The sequence below is a fragment of the Panthera leo genome, chromosome A3 (assembly GCF_018350215.1).
Source record: "Panthera leo isolate Ple1 chromosome A3, P.leo_Ple1_pat1.1, whole genome shotgun sequence".
NCBI lineage: Eukaryota > Metazoa > Chordata > Mammalia > Carnivora > Felidae > Panthera > Panthera leo.
The window spans coordinates 89220378-89232500 of record NC_056681.1 but is presented as its reverse complement, the minus strand read 5'-3'; the positions used below and the strand labels follow the sequence as shown (position 1 = coordinate 89232500).

General features: G+C 54.9%; 1 protein-coding gene across 13 annotated transcripts in view; it reads left to right on the top strand.

Annotated features, from left to right (window-relative positions):
• The window catches only part of SFXN5 (sideroflexin 5), a 117022-nt gene that overhangs the window by 85081 nt on the left and 19818 nt on the right, over window positions 1-12123 (top strand). For 10 of the 13 annotated variants that reach the window (XM_042932681.1, XM_042932682.1, XM_042932685.1 and 7 more), the window contains 2 exons: window positions 4521-4636; window positions 6631-6716. The exons of 1 other annotated variant lie outside the window; for it this stretch is intronic. In XM_042932681.1, coding sequence (XP_042788615.1) covers window positions 4521-4636; window positions 6631-6716 — 202 coding nt within the window. The remainder of the gene's footprint in view (window positions 1-4520; window positions 4637-6630; window positions 6717-12123) is intronic. 2 more of the 13 variants (XM_042932691.1, XM_042932687.1) reach the window with 1 other exon arrangement.

Below are 12123 nucleotides of genomic sequence, written 5' to 3'. Positions count from 1 at the left end.
AACAACCCCTAATTCCTAAATTTAGGTCCCTTCCCAAGGAAATCACTGTGTGAGGTGTGAACCTTCTAAAACATTACCTGGGGGTTTATGGGCACACAGTGCGTGTGTACCAATTATGGGGTTTTACATATAGTAAATCATCCTGTACACAACTCGGTAGCATTTTTTCATAGAAGTTTGTTTTGGAGATCTTCCCATGTGAGTTCCCTAATGGTGGACATTTAGGTTGTTTCTAATTATTTGCTCTTACAAACAGTGCTATAATTAACATCCTTGTAAATGTCTCTTTGTGCATATGGGCAAGCATTTCTTTAGGGTAGCTATCTATGGTTTGGCAATTTCTGCTGCCTTTAATTGCATTGCCTGGTATCTGGCAGACGATCTTCTGCATGTACAATAACTTTTCATGTCCGTGCTCCATTATAGTGTAAGTTCTAAAAAGATGTTTTAGGCAACAATTAGGAATCTAAGTTTAAGTTCAAATTCTGTGCAGACTGCTCTGGGTAGCTGAGGTGACACTTGAACGAACCTCCCCACGTGGCAAAGTTCACACACGCACAGGCAGTTGTGGTGGGGAGCAGGTAAGGGTTCCTCTCCCCCACCCCGACGTCCGTTGTAAGGCCTACTGGGATTTTTAAAACATTAAAACATGGGGGAATCCATCTTAGAGCCAAGGAGTTAAGATATGTTGTTTTCCCCAAATGAATAGCCCAATAGCCCATTGCTTCACCTTCGTGTTTGAATGGTCCTTTCCTGTGAGTTGATAGAACTGCTTTCCTGCAAACTCATTTCCCCTACAGGTGGGTGTGTTTCTGGACTATTAACCCCATTGATCTATGTGTCTGTTCCTGTGCTGGATCAGAGGCACACTCCCCCATAGTCGTCTTTTGGAGAACTTTTTTTGCACATTTGCCTTTCTGTCTACTGCTCTTCTTCCCCATGCTGTCCCTTTTACACAGGGTGCTTCATTAGCTGTTCACAATCTGCATGATTTTGCATCACGATGGGTCTGATGTGAGAACATCTGCAGCAGTCAAGCGCATATTTTCCCCGGGACTTGACACTGAGCTTGCCATCAGCGTGAAGCGATCTCTCCCCCTCTCTCTCCCTCTCTCCTCTCTCTCTCTCTCTCTCTAATCCCATGACATCTCTTAGCATAGCTTCTCCAATGTCAGTTATGCCTGAGTCTTGAATGGTGTCAATCTGAGTTGAAAATGTGCCAGCTTTCTTAACATTATCACTAACAGACTGCTTAATTAACCTGCTGATACTGTCAATAATAGATCTTGCTGGTGTGCTAGAAAGAAGACCCATGGCCTACGGTTTGGTCTCTCTCTCTCTCTCTTTTTCATTTGCTTAGGCTCTCAGTGCTCATGACTTGGGAGCTGGACTTGCCAAGAGTGGGATGGGAGGGACCAGGGAGGCTTGAAAGGAATGCGGCAGAAATGGAAGTTCTGGACGAGATCATGGAAATGAAATCACTGAATTTCATTTGGTGTTCTCATTGCTCAAAGATGAGAATGGCTAGTAACCTGTGTATACAGTGGGTGCTCAATAAATGCACCAACTGAAGATATTACAGGGCGTGTGCCAGTTGAGTAGGCAGTGAGAAGTGTGGGCGTTCTGAGGGAGGAGCCTGGGGGTGCCACCATTTTAGGGTGGCTTTCAGGGTTTTCCCTTTTTTCCCATCCAGGCAGCTTAGATAAGGAGAGAGCTTTATCGTGCCCAAACTGTCCTGGCGGGGCTGTCTGAGGGGAGGGACACTGGGTTTTCACTTCTTTTCCTGCTTTATGTTTCATGCCAAGTGGTTTTGTGTTTGAACCGAAGTCCTGCTCTATCTGCCGTGGCTTCATTTTACATTTGGAAATTGCAGCGAGCAAGCAGATGCCACCATGAGCCTGGAGCTGGTTGACCACCGCCTCCAAATACTCTTGTCTTTGTCTCCTCTGCCTGGGCACACACACAGCACGGGGCTAGAGATGTCTCAGCAGTCCCTGGCTTCCCCTAACCTGGTGGGGGAGTGGGTGCAGAAGCTGACATCTATGTGAGCTCAGCCGGTGCCCAGAGATCCCATAGAGAGGCTGAGCGCAGCACCTCTTCTTATATCTGGGGAAGGCTGGTAAGGGCGGCCGCTTCCGGTTGCAGAGTGAGCCGGTGGCTCCTGACTTCAGGCAGATGCTGCTTGCCTGGACCACATTCCTTTGGCCTTGCCTTTACCGCCGTGGTGGCGGTGGTGTAGTGGTGCCGTGGCAGTGGTGTAAGGGGTTCTCAGAGGGCAGAGATAGATTCCTTTCAGGGCAGAAAACCCCAAGATCCTCTCCAGTGGTTTTGTGGGTCTCCTGGGAACTGAGGAGCCTGGCAGCCCCAGAGGTGTGAGGGGTGCAGAGTATTCCTGCCGCCACTAGAGGGCATGTCACTAACACACAGGCCAGGTGTCCGCTTCCCGAGGCCACTCTGGGGACCCTTCTGGGACCTGAACCCTGGGAGGGTCCAAGGCTGGCAGGAGCTCACCTCTGGAGGTCAGGAGGGGGAGATTCAGAGCCAGGACTATAACTCAAGCCCAGCTGGCCCCAGAGCCAGGCTCCCAACTTCTCCTTTACCTCAGATTCACCTTCCTACTACTGTCAATCTCTGGACGTGTGTGTAAGACAAGGGTTTCCTAACGTCAACACTACTGACATTTTTGCCCGGGTACTTCCGTGCTGTGGAGGCCGTGCGTTGTAGGATGTTTAGCGTACCTCTGGTCAATACCCACTAGATGACAGCACCCCCCAGCCCCAGGTTGCGATAATCAGAAATGTCTCCAAAGCTCGCCAAAGGTCCACAAGATCGCCCCTGGCTGTGTAAGTCAGGTGAGCGTGCATGCTGTGACGACAGGAGGGACCCAGTGCAGAAGAGGTCTGCCCGTGGCTACCACTGTGCCTGAGAGTCGTGTGGAAACACGAGAGCTCCTCAGAGATGGCATATGTGCTGTAAATACATGTTAAAACTGTATTTGGTCTCCTGCTTTTCTTCTCCAAAGACTGCAGAGCCTCTCGGTCTTTCCCTCTGTTTATTCCACCTCCCCACTTTATTGAAACAAGAGACTGAGGCTCAGAGACCCCCAGGGTCTCAAGCCGCCCCTCACCTGCAGAACCCCGTCCCCCAGCTGCAAGCGCCCTCACCGCCAGCTCCCCAGCCTTGGCTCGGGCACCAGGAGCATCTGTGGTCCTCCTCCCACTGCACCTGCCCACTAGGCCCTGCAGCCCTGCAGCTCCCCAAACCCTAGTGCCCCCCCACTGGAGGGAGTGGGGAAGCAGCAGGTGTTGATGCTAATCAGCGTTCACAGCCCAGAACTGCAGTCGCTCCCAGGCTCACACACTCCCCAAAATTAAACACTCATTATACAAAATTAATTGACATTAATTAGCAAAAATTAAAACTTTAAACACAGCAAGGCGCTTTTGGGGGAGGAGTGAAGCAGGCGGCCTCTACATTTGTCACCCCCCACTCCCCACCCGCCCACCACCCTCAAGTCCCCCCAGTTTTATCCCGGAACAGGGTTGGAGGAGGTCAGGCAAGGTCAGCACCACACCAGCCCTGCCCCAGGCCCAGGTCCAGCTCCATGAGTTCCAGGCGAGAGGAGCAGAGGGACACTCCTGGGGCTAGTCACCAGCTGATGGGTGGCCCCCAAATGCTGGTATCTGGTGTCTAACGGAGGAGCCAGGAACCCTCCCCTCAGCCTAGGTCTGTCATGATCTCCTAGCCAAGGGAGGGAACCCAACCATGTGAAGTGAGAAGGTCGGCCTTTAGCTCCCCCTGACCCACCCCTGCCCCCTATCCCCGAACCCGCCCATCTCCGGGGCACCCAAAGGATTAGCTCTGTCCCACTTTGCTGTGTGACCTCAGATAAGTCACCCCCCTCCCCTGAGCCTCACTGTTCCGTCCATATGATGAGGGGGAGGCGCTGGGTGAGTGCTGAGGTTCCCGCCTGCTCTGGCACCTGCAGTCAGAGAAGCGGATCTCTGGGAACCCGATTCACTCTGAGGAGCAAAGGGCTGAAGGTAGGGGGCTGCCATTTCGAGAACATGCCCGGAAAGGCAGACCGAGGGGTTGAGTTGCTGGTGATGGAACATCAGGCACTGGTGAGGTGTCTTCAAGCCAGGGAGCCCTCCCAGAGGGGCACTCACTTCGCCTGCTTGCCAGGCCCACCCCCGAGGAAAGGAAAGCAGCTATCCCTTGATAGCTCTGCTCTCTAGCTCCTGAGCACTGCCCCCTTCCTCTTCTCATGTAGGTTATTTTCCACCTTTGCTCACCAGGCCATCAAGGGCTCCCAAATCCCTCAGCAGGCTGATGGGCAGATGGGCAGCAGAACCACACCTTCACTCACCACATTTGAACGCAGACTTGGCCCTTAACTCAGGACTGTTGCTGCTTGGGACAGGGAGGCTTGGGTGCATCCCGGTGGCTTTGCCCCACCAGCTAGAATGGCATCCTCCCCTCTTACTCCTGCTCCCCTGCTCCCCTCTCTCTCTCTCCAGCCAGTGCCAACATCTGCAACGTGGTCCTGATGCGGTACGGGGAGCTGGAGGAAGGGATCGATGTCCTGGATGGTGATGGCAACCTCGTGGGCTCCTCCAAGATTGCAGCCAGACATGTGGGTCATCCGGAGGCTCAGGGGGCCAGTGGAGAGGCCAGCGACAGGGAGAGGGTTTTGTTCCTCAGGGGCTTCTGTGCATAGTGCCTTTGCTTTGTCTTCTTGGTCTGCCTTCCTTGTCCCACCCTGCCTCCCTTCTGCATGAGCCCAGGGCCTCCAGGTCTGGCCCCAGCCATGCCTGTCCCTGAACAGTCCTTCTCTCCATCCCCCCTCTCGTCACCACTGTAAGACATCCCATCTCTTGTCCCAGCCCCTCAGGACCTGGCTTCTCTGATCTGTTAATTGGAAAGGGCAGAGGAGACCCCCCCCCCTCCAGAGCTTTCTTTCCCCCACCCTGGGACCTAGAGCCCTGCTCTCTGGGCTTTCAGAGCCTCCTGGGCAAGAAGAGGAAGTATGGGAGCGGGTAGTTCGTGGTTCTGTGCTAATGGGCACTTCTGCAGGTGGCACCTCCCTGGGGACCGAGTGTGGCTGAGGTGGGGCTTTGGGGAAAGAATATCTTGCTGCAAGAAGGCCATCTTTCACCTCTCATTTCATCAGCCTCACCTACTTCAGCAACTGGAATTTTTTAGAAAATTCCAGTCGGCTTGTGTATCTCCCCATGCTTTCCCAGCCTTCATCCTAGTGGTGATTAGTGGCCGGTGTTGCTCTAGCCTGAGTGATGGCATGGAGGGTCTGCTGTGAGTACCTGAGCATTCTCCTCCTCTCCAGCCGCTGTCCCTTATCAGCTTTCCCAATGGGCCCCAAGCCTCACCTCCGTCAGTGAGGCCTTCTCTATAATCCTCTGAGGTGGGAAGAACCCTTTCCTTGTCCCAGCCCTCCCCTCCCCACTGGTCTCAGAGAACATGAGTGCCCATCCAAGGCTTGTGAGGGGCAGAGGGCCTGGGGGTGCCGGTGCCGGTACTGTACCCTCGGGTTCTTGTGCAGGCGCTGGGCCCCCCATCATTCCCACACCTGTTCAGAAGACTGGAGGAACCTTCTCCCAGGCCTTCCAGAGGCTGATCATGACAGACCTAGTTTCCTGGAAGACATTTTCAGCCCTGAACCTATCCATCATTGAAGGGGATTTGGCCTCAGTTTCCTACCCAACCCCATCCTCCCATGCAACCCTAGTGTTTCCCCTGATGTGCCGAGAGGGAGCCGACTACGGTAACTCTCCTCATGATGCAAACAGCAAGGGACCCCTCACCCTTGCTGTCTAGGGGAAGGCTCCCAGGGCTTATGAGCTGTGAGCATTCTTCAGCACTTCTCTGAGGGCCAGGAGCCCAAGCCTTGAAGGAACTCCCCACAGTGACCATCAGAGTGCAGAACTGCCTCTGAGCTGTTGCCTTCACCATGCCCTGCCTCCCCAGGAATCCCAGGGGAGCCCTCAGAGCAAGGACCCAGTTAACCCCATATGGAGACACAGCAGACACTCAGCAGAAGCATTTCCCGCTCGCAAAGCTGACCTCTCGTCACTAAGAAAGGCTCTCATCCAGAGCCAGGAGAGGCAGAATCTTTGAAATTTTTGTCTTTAGGGGGTGTCAAAAAGAAAAAAGAAGTAAATCCCAGAATTTCTGTCCTCCTTCAGCACCGAGAGCCTCACGCGGCTCAGCAGGCCCCAGCTGTTTGCTCTGGTCCTTCCAGCTCCTGCTTTGTTTTTAGAGCATCTCGAGTCCTCCATATGCTTCCTCCCCAGCCCCTGCTCCTGCCACCGAGGCACCTCCCCGGGCACAGGCCCCTTCCTGGGGCCGCTTCTGTGTTGCCACCCCTCCCCCACATGTGGCAGGTGACAGGGATCTGCTCTTTTCAAATGTGTGTGGTGGGAAGATGGGGGTGGCTTTTTTCTGTTGTTTGGAATAAGGCTTTGTGAGCAATTCCATGAATTATTCCAGCCAGCCAGATGTGCTTAGCAGCAGTACACACACCTAGAGGCTCCAGGGGAGGGGTTCACCGCCAGGTGGCTCTCCCCCACCCTCTGGGAGCTCTGCTCACCACAGCCTCTGCTTGCCCCTCAGGCCCTGCTCGAGACGGCGCTGACGCGAGTGGTCCTCCCCATGCCCATCCTGGTGCTCCCCCCGATCGTCATGTCCATGCTGGAGAAGTGAGTTGGGGCAGCCAGGAGAGAGGGGCCACCGCTGGGGAGGAGGGTGCGAGAGAAGAGGAACCAGCTGGCCCAGGGCAGGGGACAGAAGTGGCTGGCAGCCCACCTTGCCCGTTTGTTCAGACACTCCTGGGCAGTGTTACTGGAATCGTGCCGTGAACGTTCACGGACTTCTATTCTGCAGGACCCTGCGCTAGGTGCTAGGAAGGATGTCCAGATGGACAACACTGGCCCTGTCCTGAGGAGCTGACAGTTCTGGGGTGTGTGTGTGTGTGTGTGTGTGTGTGTGTGTGTGCACACGTGTGTGTGTACATGTGCTCTGTTGGTGCACAGTGCAGGACTGGTTGTGAAAAGAGTCTGAGGATTGTGGTAGGAAGACTAGATTTGGGGGCAGGGCCACCCTATTCAGGCATCCACCCTGAAGCAACTCAATACCTCACTGAGCCTCAGTTTCTCGTTTTTAAAATACAGATAGTACTAACCTCCCTGCCTTCTGCAGAAGCGTGTTCTGAGAACACATATTTGCCATGACAAATCTTATAAAGACATAAGGGAACACAGCAATATGAGCAACGATAGAGTGATCCTATAATTAATGAGCAGGACGTTGAATTGTGAAGACAGACATGCTGCCGGAAGGGCAGGCTGAGGGGACAAAGGGAGGAGCCAGAGCTGACCTTCACGCAGGCTTGGGCAGGCTCTGAGGATGAGTGTGAGTCTGGGAGGATGGCAAGGAGCAGAGAAGGGCTCTAAGTGGGGGCAGCAAGGTGAATACGAGTCTGGAGGTGCAGACCCCGAGCTCGCGCAAGTACGAGGGAGGCAGTGACCACTCCCACTCTCCTGGTGGCCTAGCCTAGGAGGGGGTGCCTCAGGGCATAAAGACAGGCTTGGGGACACCCTACCTGGGGCTCTAGATCAGTTTAGGGACCTTCCTATTCCCACCATTTGAATTGTAATAACAGCTAACATTTATTAAGCGTGTCCTGAGTGCCAGTCCTCTCCCAGCCAGGTCTCTCCCCGACGCCATCTTCTCAAAGAGTCCCTCCCTGACCACCCCATCGAGGTAACAGCACCATTACTCCCTTTTCTGTCCATTGCCTTATTTTTATTCATAGCACCTAGAGACATCGCAGACTTTATCTCGTTGTCTATCATCTGTCTGGCCCACTAGAATGCAATCTCCGTGGAGGCGAGTAAACGCGTGTCATTTATTGCCCTGCACAGCATCCAGCACGGTTGCTGGCACGTAGTAGATGCTTAGTGTTTGTTGAATGAATGATCTCATTTAACCATCACAACAGTATGGTGAGGTAAGTGTAACATTTCCTTTTCACAGATGAAGAAAGCAAGGCGAAAAGAGGTTATACCATCTGCCTATAGTTCTCCAATAGGAAACGACAGAGGCAGGAGTGGCCCAGGAGCACAGCCGCAATGCTGGCTCTTCCTCCCACACAGGCTGCCTTGGGTCTTCAGATCACATCGCATAATCCACATGTCTTTGGGTCTTGCCCTGCATGGAGACAGGAGAGGAGCAGATGTGGGGTTCTGGTCTCAGGAAGCCTGTATTTTGATAAAAGAGATGGCCATGACCCGTACACAAGTCAGCTGCAGGTGGGGCTGGGCAGTATGTAAATGGGCCCAAGGTGACCTTGAGGGGGGGCGGGGGGAGCACTATGGGCCCATCAGCAGGGAAGGCTGGTCCATAGGAGAAGGGCTGCAGCTGACTCTGAGAGCAGGGTAGGACTTCTGTGGAAGGCAGGCTTTCTGGACAAGGTGTGGGTCTTTTGTGCGGGAAATTGAGGAGTCTAACCAGACAGAAGCAAAGTGTGCTTGTTGGGGCCAGCTGATCAGGGGCCCTGTGTCCAGCCAAAGAGATGATCCCTTCCTCACCATGGAAGAGGGGGAGTCGTGGGAGGCAACTGAGCAGGGGTGTGGCGTGTTCAGCACTAGGATTCAAGAAAATCAATCTTGTATGGGAGTTGCAAAAAGAAACAGATCTTGGGAGAGCAATGGCTTTGGTGCCCCTGGCCCTTGTGTATGTAGCTGCCTCGTGAATGGTGACCGCAAGTACACACAAGGAGACCACCAGGCAAATGAGGAAGGCAGGGCTTCAGTCTTCAAAGCTACTGAACCCCAGGCCTGGAATTTTCTGGGGAAACATCTGTGATGCCTTTCTAGTTGGTATCTGAGCTGGGTTTGCAGAAAGTGGAGTGGAGTGGAGTGATGGTTAGTGTCCCATTGGTTTGGGGATTTAAATAGCTTTGGGAAGTTGGGTGGGATTGTTCTGGTTCTGAACCTCCCGGCCTAGGATCTGCGCAGAGGCTGTGTGCCTGGCTCAGCTCAGAGCTGAGCCTGAGTCTGTCAGGGAGGCGGAGACAGGGAGGCCATTTGGTTCTGGCAGCCTTGTGTTTGGTGGGTCCTTTTCTGAAGTTCCTGAGAGGGTCCCTGGGGAGGAGAAAGAGTCCAGCCCAGGATCCCTCAGCAATATCCAGACCCAGTTTGTGCCCTCAAGGACTTACTAACCTCAGATCTGTCGGGTAACCCCAGGACTGTGTGGTAGGAGGGGCCGAGCCGCACAGCAGTGGCAGCTGAGGCTCCTGGTAGGAAAACGGAATCCAGGTTCCTGCTCCAGCACTTTCAGGCCTGGCTAGTGGAGGAGAGAGTCCCTCGGCCGCGGTCTCCCACCCAGGGAATGCTGGCACTGCCCGCTTCACCACCTTGTGGGCTAGGAGCCTTTGCAGGGGCTCCAGCATGCACCCTGCAGCCTTCCACACGCAGGGGTGCTAGCAGCAGGGCCTCTGCCCAGAAGGCTGGTGGGGGAGCCCAGTTGGGTGAGAGAGTCAGGACAGCCAGGGGAAGAAGACAAAAGAACACTTACAAAGCAGCCTACTTGCAAATTAATGGAGTGCAAACTAAGACTGCTCCAAGTGCTGAGGGAGTGTGCGGTGGTGGCTGGGAGGCTGCAGGGAGACAAGCTGTCGCGGGGCGGGTGTGGTGGTGCCATGGCTGGGGCCCGCTGGCTCTGCCTCTGGCCTCAGCCCTGCCTGCTTGGGAGGAGCACTCGGGGACAAGGTCCCCAGGTTTCCTGCTGGCATAAGAGAGGTGGGAGCCCAGCTTGTCCGGGTGTCCCTGTCTCTGAGACCAAAAGGGAGAGAGTCTCAAGTCTGAAGCAGAGGAGCCACCACCCCCAACCCAGAGCACGGAGGGTGTGCACCCCTCCCACACACACACACCCCTTCCCCTCACTCTCCACTGCCCCTTCCCTTGGGCTGAGGGCTCACACTCCAGCTCTACCCTCCTGAGGAGGAAGATGGTCTTAGTCCCTGGGCTGGGAGATCCATCCTCCCCATAATCCCACCAACTCAGAGGCAGGTGCAATGGCTCTCTTCCCTCAGCCCTGCATCCCTAGCCCTGGAGTTCGCCTTCCAGCCAGGTGGGGTCCCAGCCGGGTAGGGGTTCAGACTACATCCTCCCCAGTGGTTCCTGAGGCCGCTCCCCAGGCTCCCTCCTTCCCGAGGCTCCGGGTCTTTCCTTTCTCCAGGCATTCGCACACACGCACATCTCTCCATCTGCATATTTCAACTCCCCCAGCTGCCTTTCCGATCCCTCCCTGCCATTTCCCTCTCCTCCACCCCTCCCCAGTCCTGCTGTGTTCACTCTCCCTGCTCAGGGCTGGGACTTCAGGGGTTCCTGTTTGGCTGAAGTCTTGGGGCTGCCTGCTTCCTGAGTCAGGAGCACAGGCTTGGGGCCTTCTGGACCCCTTTTCCAGTGCAGATTTCAGCCAGTCACCCCTGAGAGAGGAGCTGAGGTCACAGCCCCATGGTGAAGGAGGCTGTCCAGTGTCCCCGCCAGGAGTGCCCAGGGATTCAGCCCAGGGCCTGCCCCTCACCTGCCAGGGAGGGAGCTTCACTCTTTCTCCCTGTCACCCTCCAGGCCCTTGGTGACCCTCCAGTCTATGCCTCCAGGGACTGAGGTCCCAGTCACTGCCACAGGACAGGAAGGCAGCCCCACCCTCCACAGCCTCTTCAAGGCAAGGGGCCTCCTGTGTAAGTCTGGAGAGTGAGCCCGGGTACCCCACTTCCTTGTCCTGCTGGAGAAGTTGATCTCGGTTAAAAAGATCTCAGAGCCCATTTCAGCCTTATTCCTGGCCCTTCTGTGACTCCCATGGAAGCCAGGAGGCCTTGGGCTGAGTCCATGGAGGATATGAGGCTCACCTGACCTGCTCTTAATCCTATGAAACTGCCCTCTCTCAATTCAGTCTTAATTCAACAGCTGGACAGGTCTTGGGGTCTGGGCAAGTGGGAAGGGCTAGAGGGTAGCCCTAGGGTCCTCCCTCCTTCCTGCACTTAACAAGAACAGTAACAGCAATAATAACACAAAATCACTGAGCACTTACTGTGTCCAGGCCTTTTTATTTGCATAGAATTAACAAATAAGTGGAGCTTTATTTGTGCCTTAGCAGGAACATCCTAGGCCAGGGTTTCTGTTTTAGACCTCATGGAAGGTTGTTTGAAATACAGATTCCCAGGTATGATACCAACTGAATGGAGATCTTATGGGGGTAAGGGGCCCTTGGGGGTCTGCATTGTTTAGCAGTTACCAAGACACCAGAGTTTGAAAACTGTGGCTCCCAATTCTGCTGTCTGCTCGGAGCCAGGAGCTCTTGTCCCAGGAGGGGAAGGTTGGAGGCGGGGGGGGGTGGGGGGGGTGGGGGGGGGTGGGGAAGCAGTTGCCTGCCCCCACAATGAAGCCTGCCTCCAGGAGAGCCTCTCACCTGCCTGTGGTCATAGCCAGCCCTGTTCCAGTAGGAGAGGGGCAAGACCCTGATTATATCCTTTTCACACCAGGAGCCAGTCAGTCATGAGGACGCTGACACAGTTACTGAAATCAGATTTAGTGCCCACCCAACATAGTCCAGTCACCCATCCTGCTGACGCAGGGCCCCAAGCCTCCCCAAGTAGAATGCCTGGTGGTCTCCACTAAAGGGCCTGCTGGATTATACAAAATGTGAGGTTCTGATGGGCAGCAAGGAAAGGTATATTGGCCAGTGGGTATGGCCCCCTCTCCGTCTGGAGACCTTGTTTCTATCATGAAGCTGGGGCCCCAGAGCCTGGAGGGAGGGTTTTCGTACACTTCTCCTGCCCAAGAATCCCACCTCCAAAGCTTGTCATGGCAGGGGGCGGGGGGGGGGGGGGGAGGGTGCCAGCTGTGACATGCTGCAATGAGGCTGGCAAAGTGTTCTGCGGGCAGGAGTTGGGGGCAGCACGGGAGCGATAGCACTCTCAGGAAGTCAAGAGTCCAGGCAGCAGCCCCGTCTGCCTCCTGCAGACTTAGCCATGGCCTTGGGCAAGTCATTGCCCTTCTCTGTGGCTCTTGGATAGACGTGGACCAGGTGGTCGCTGGGGTG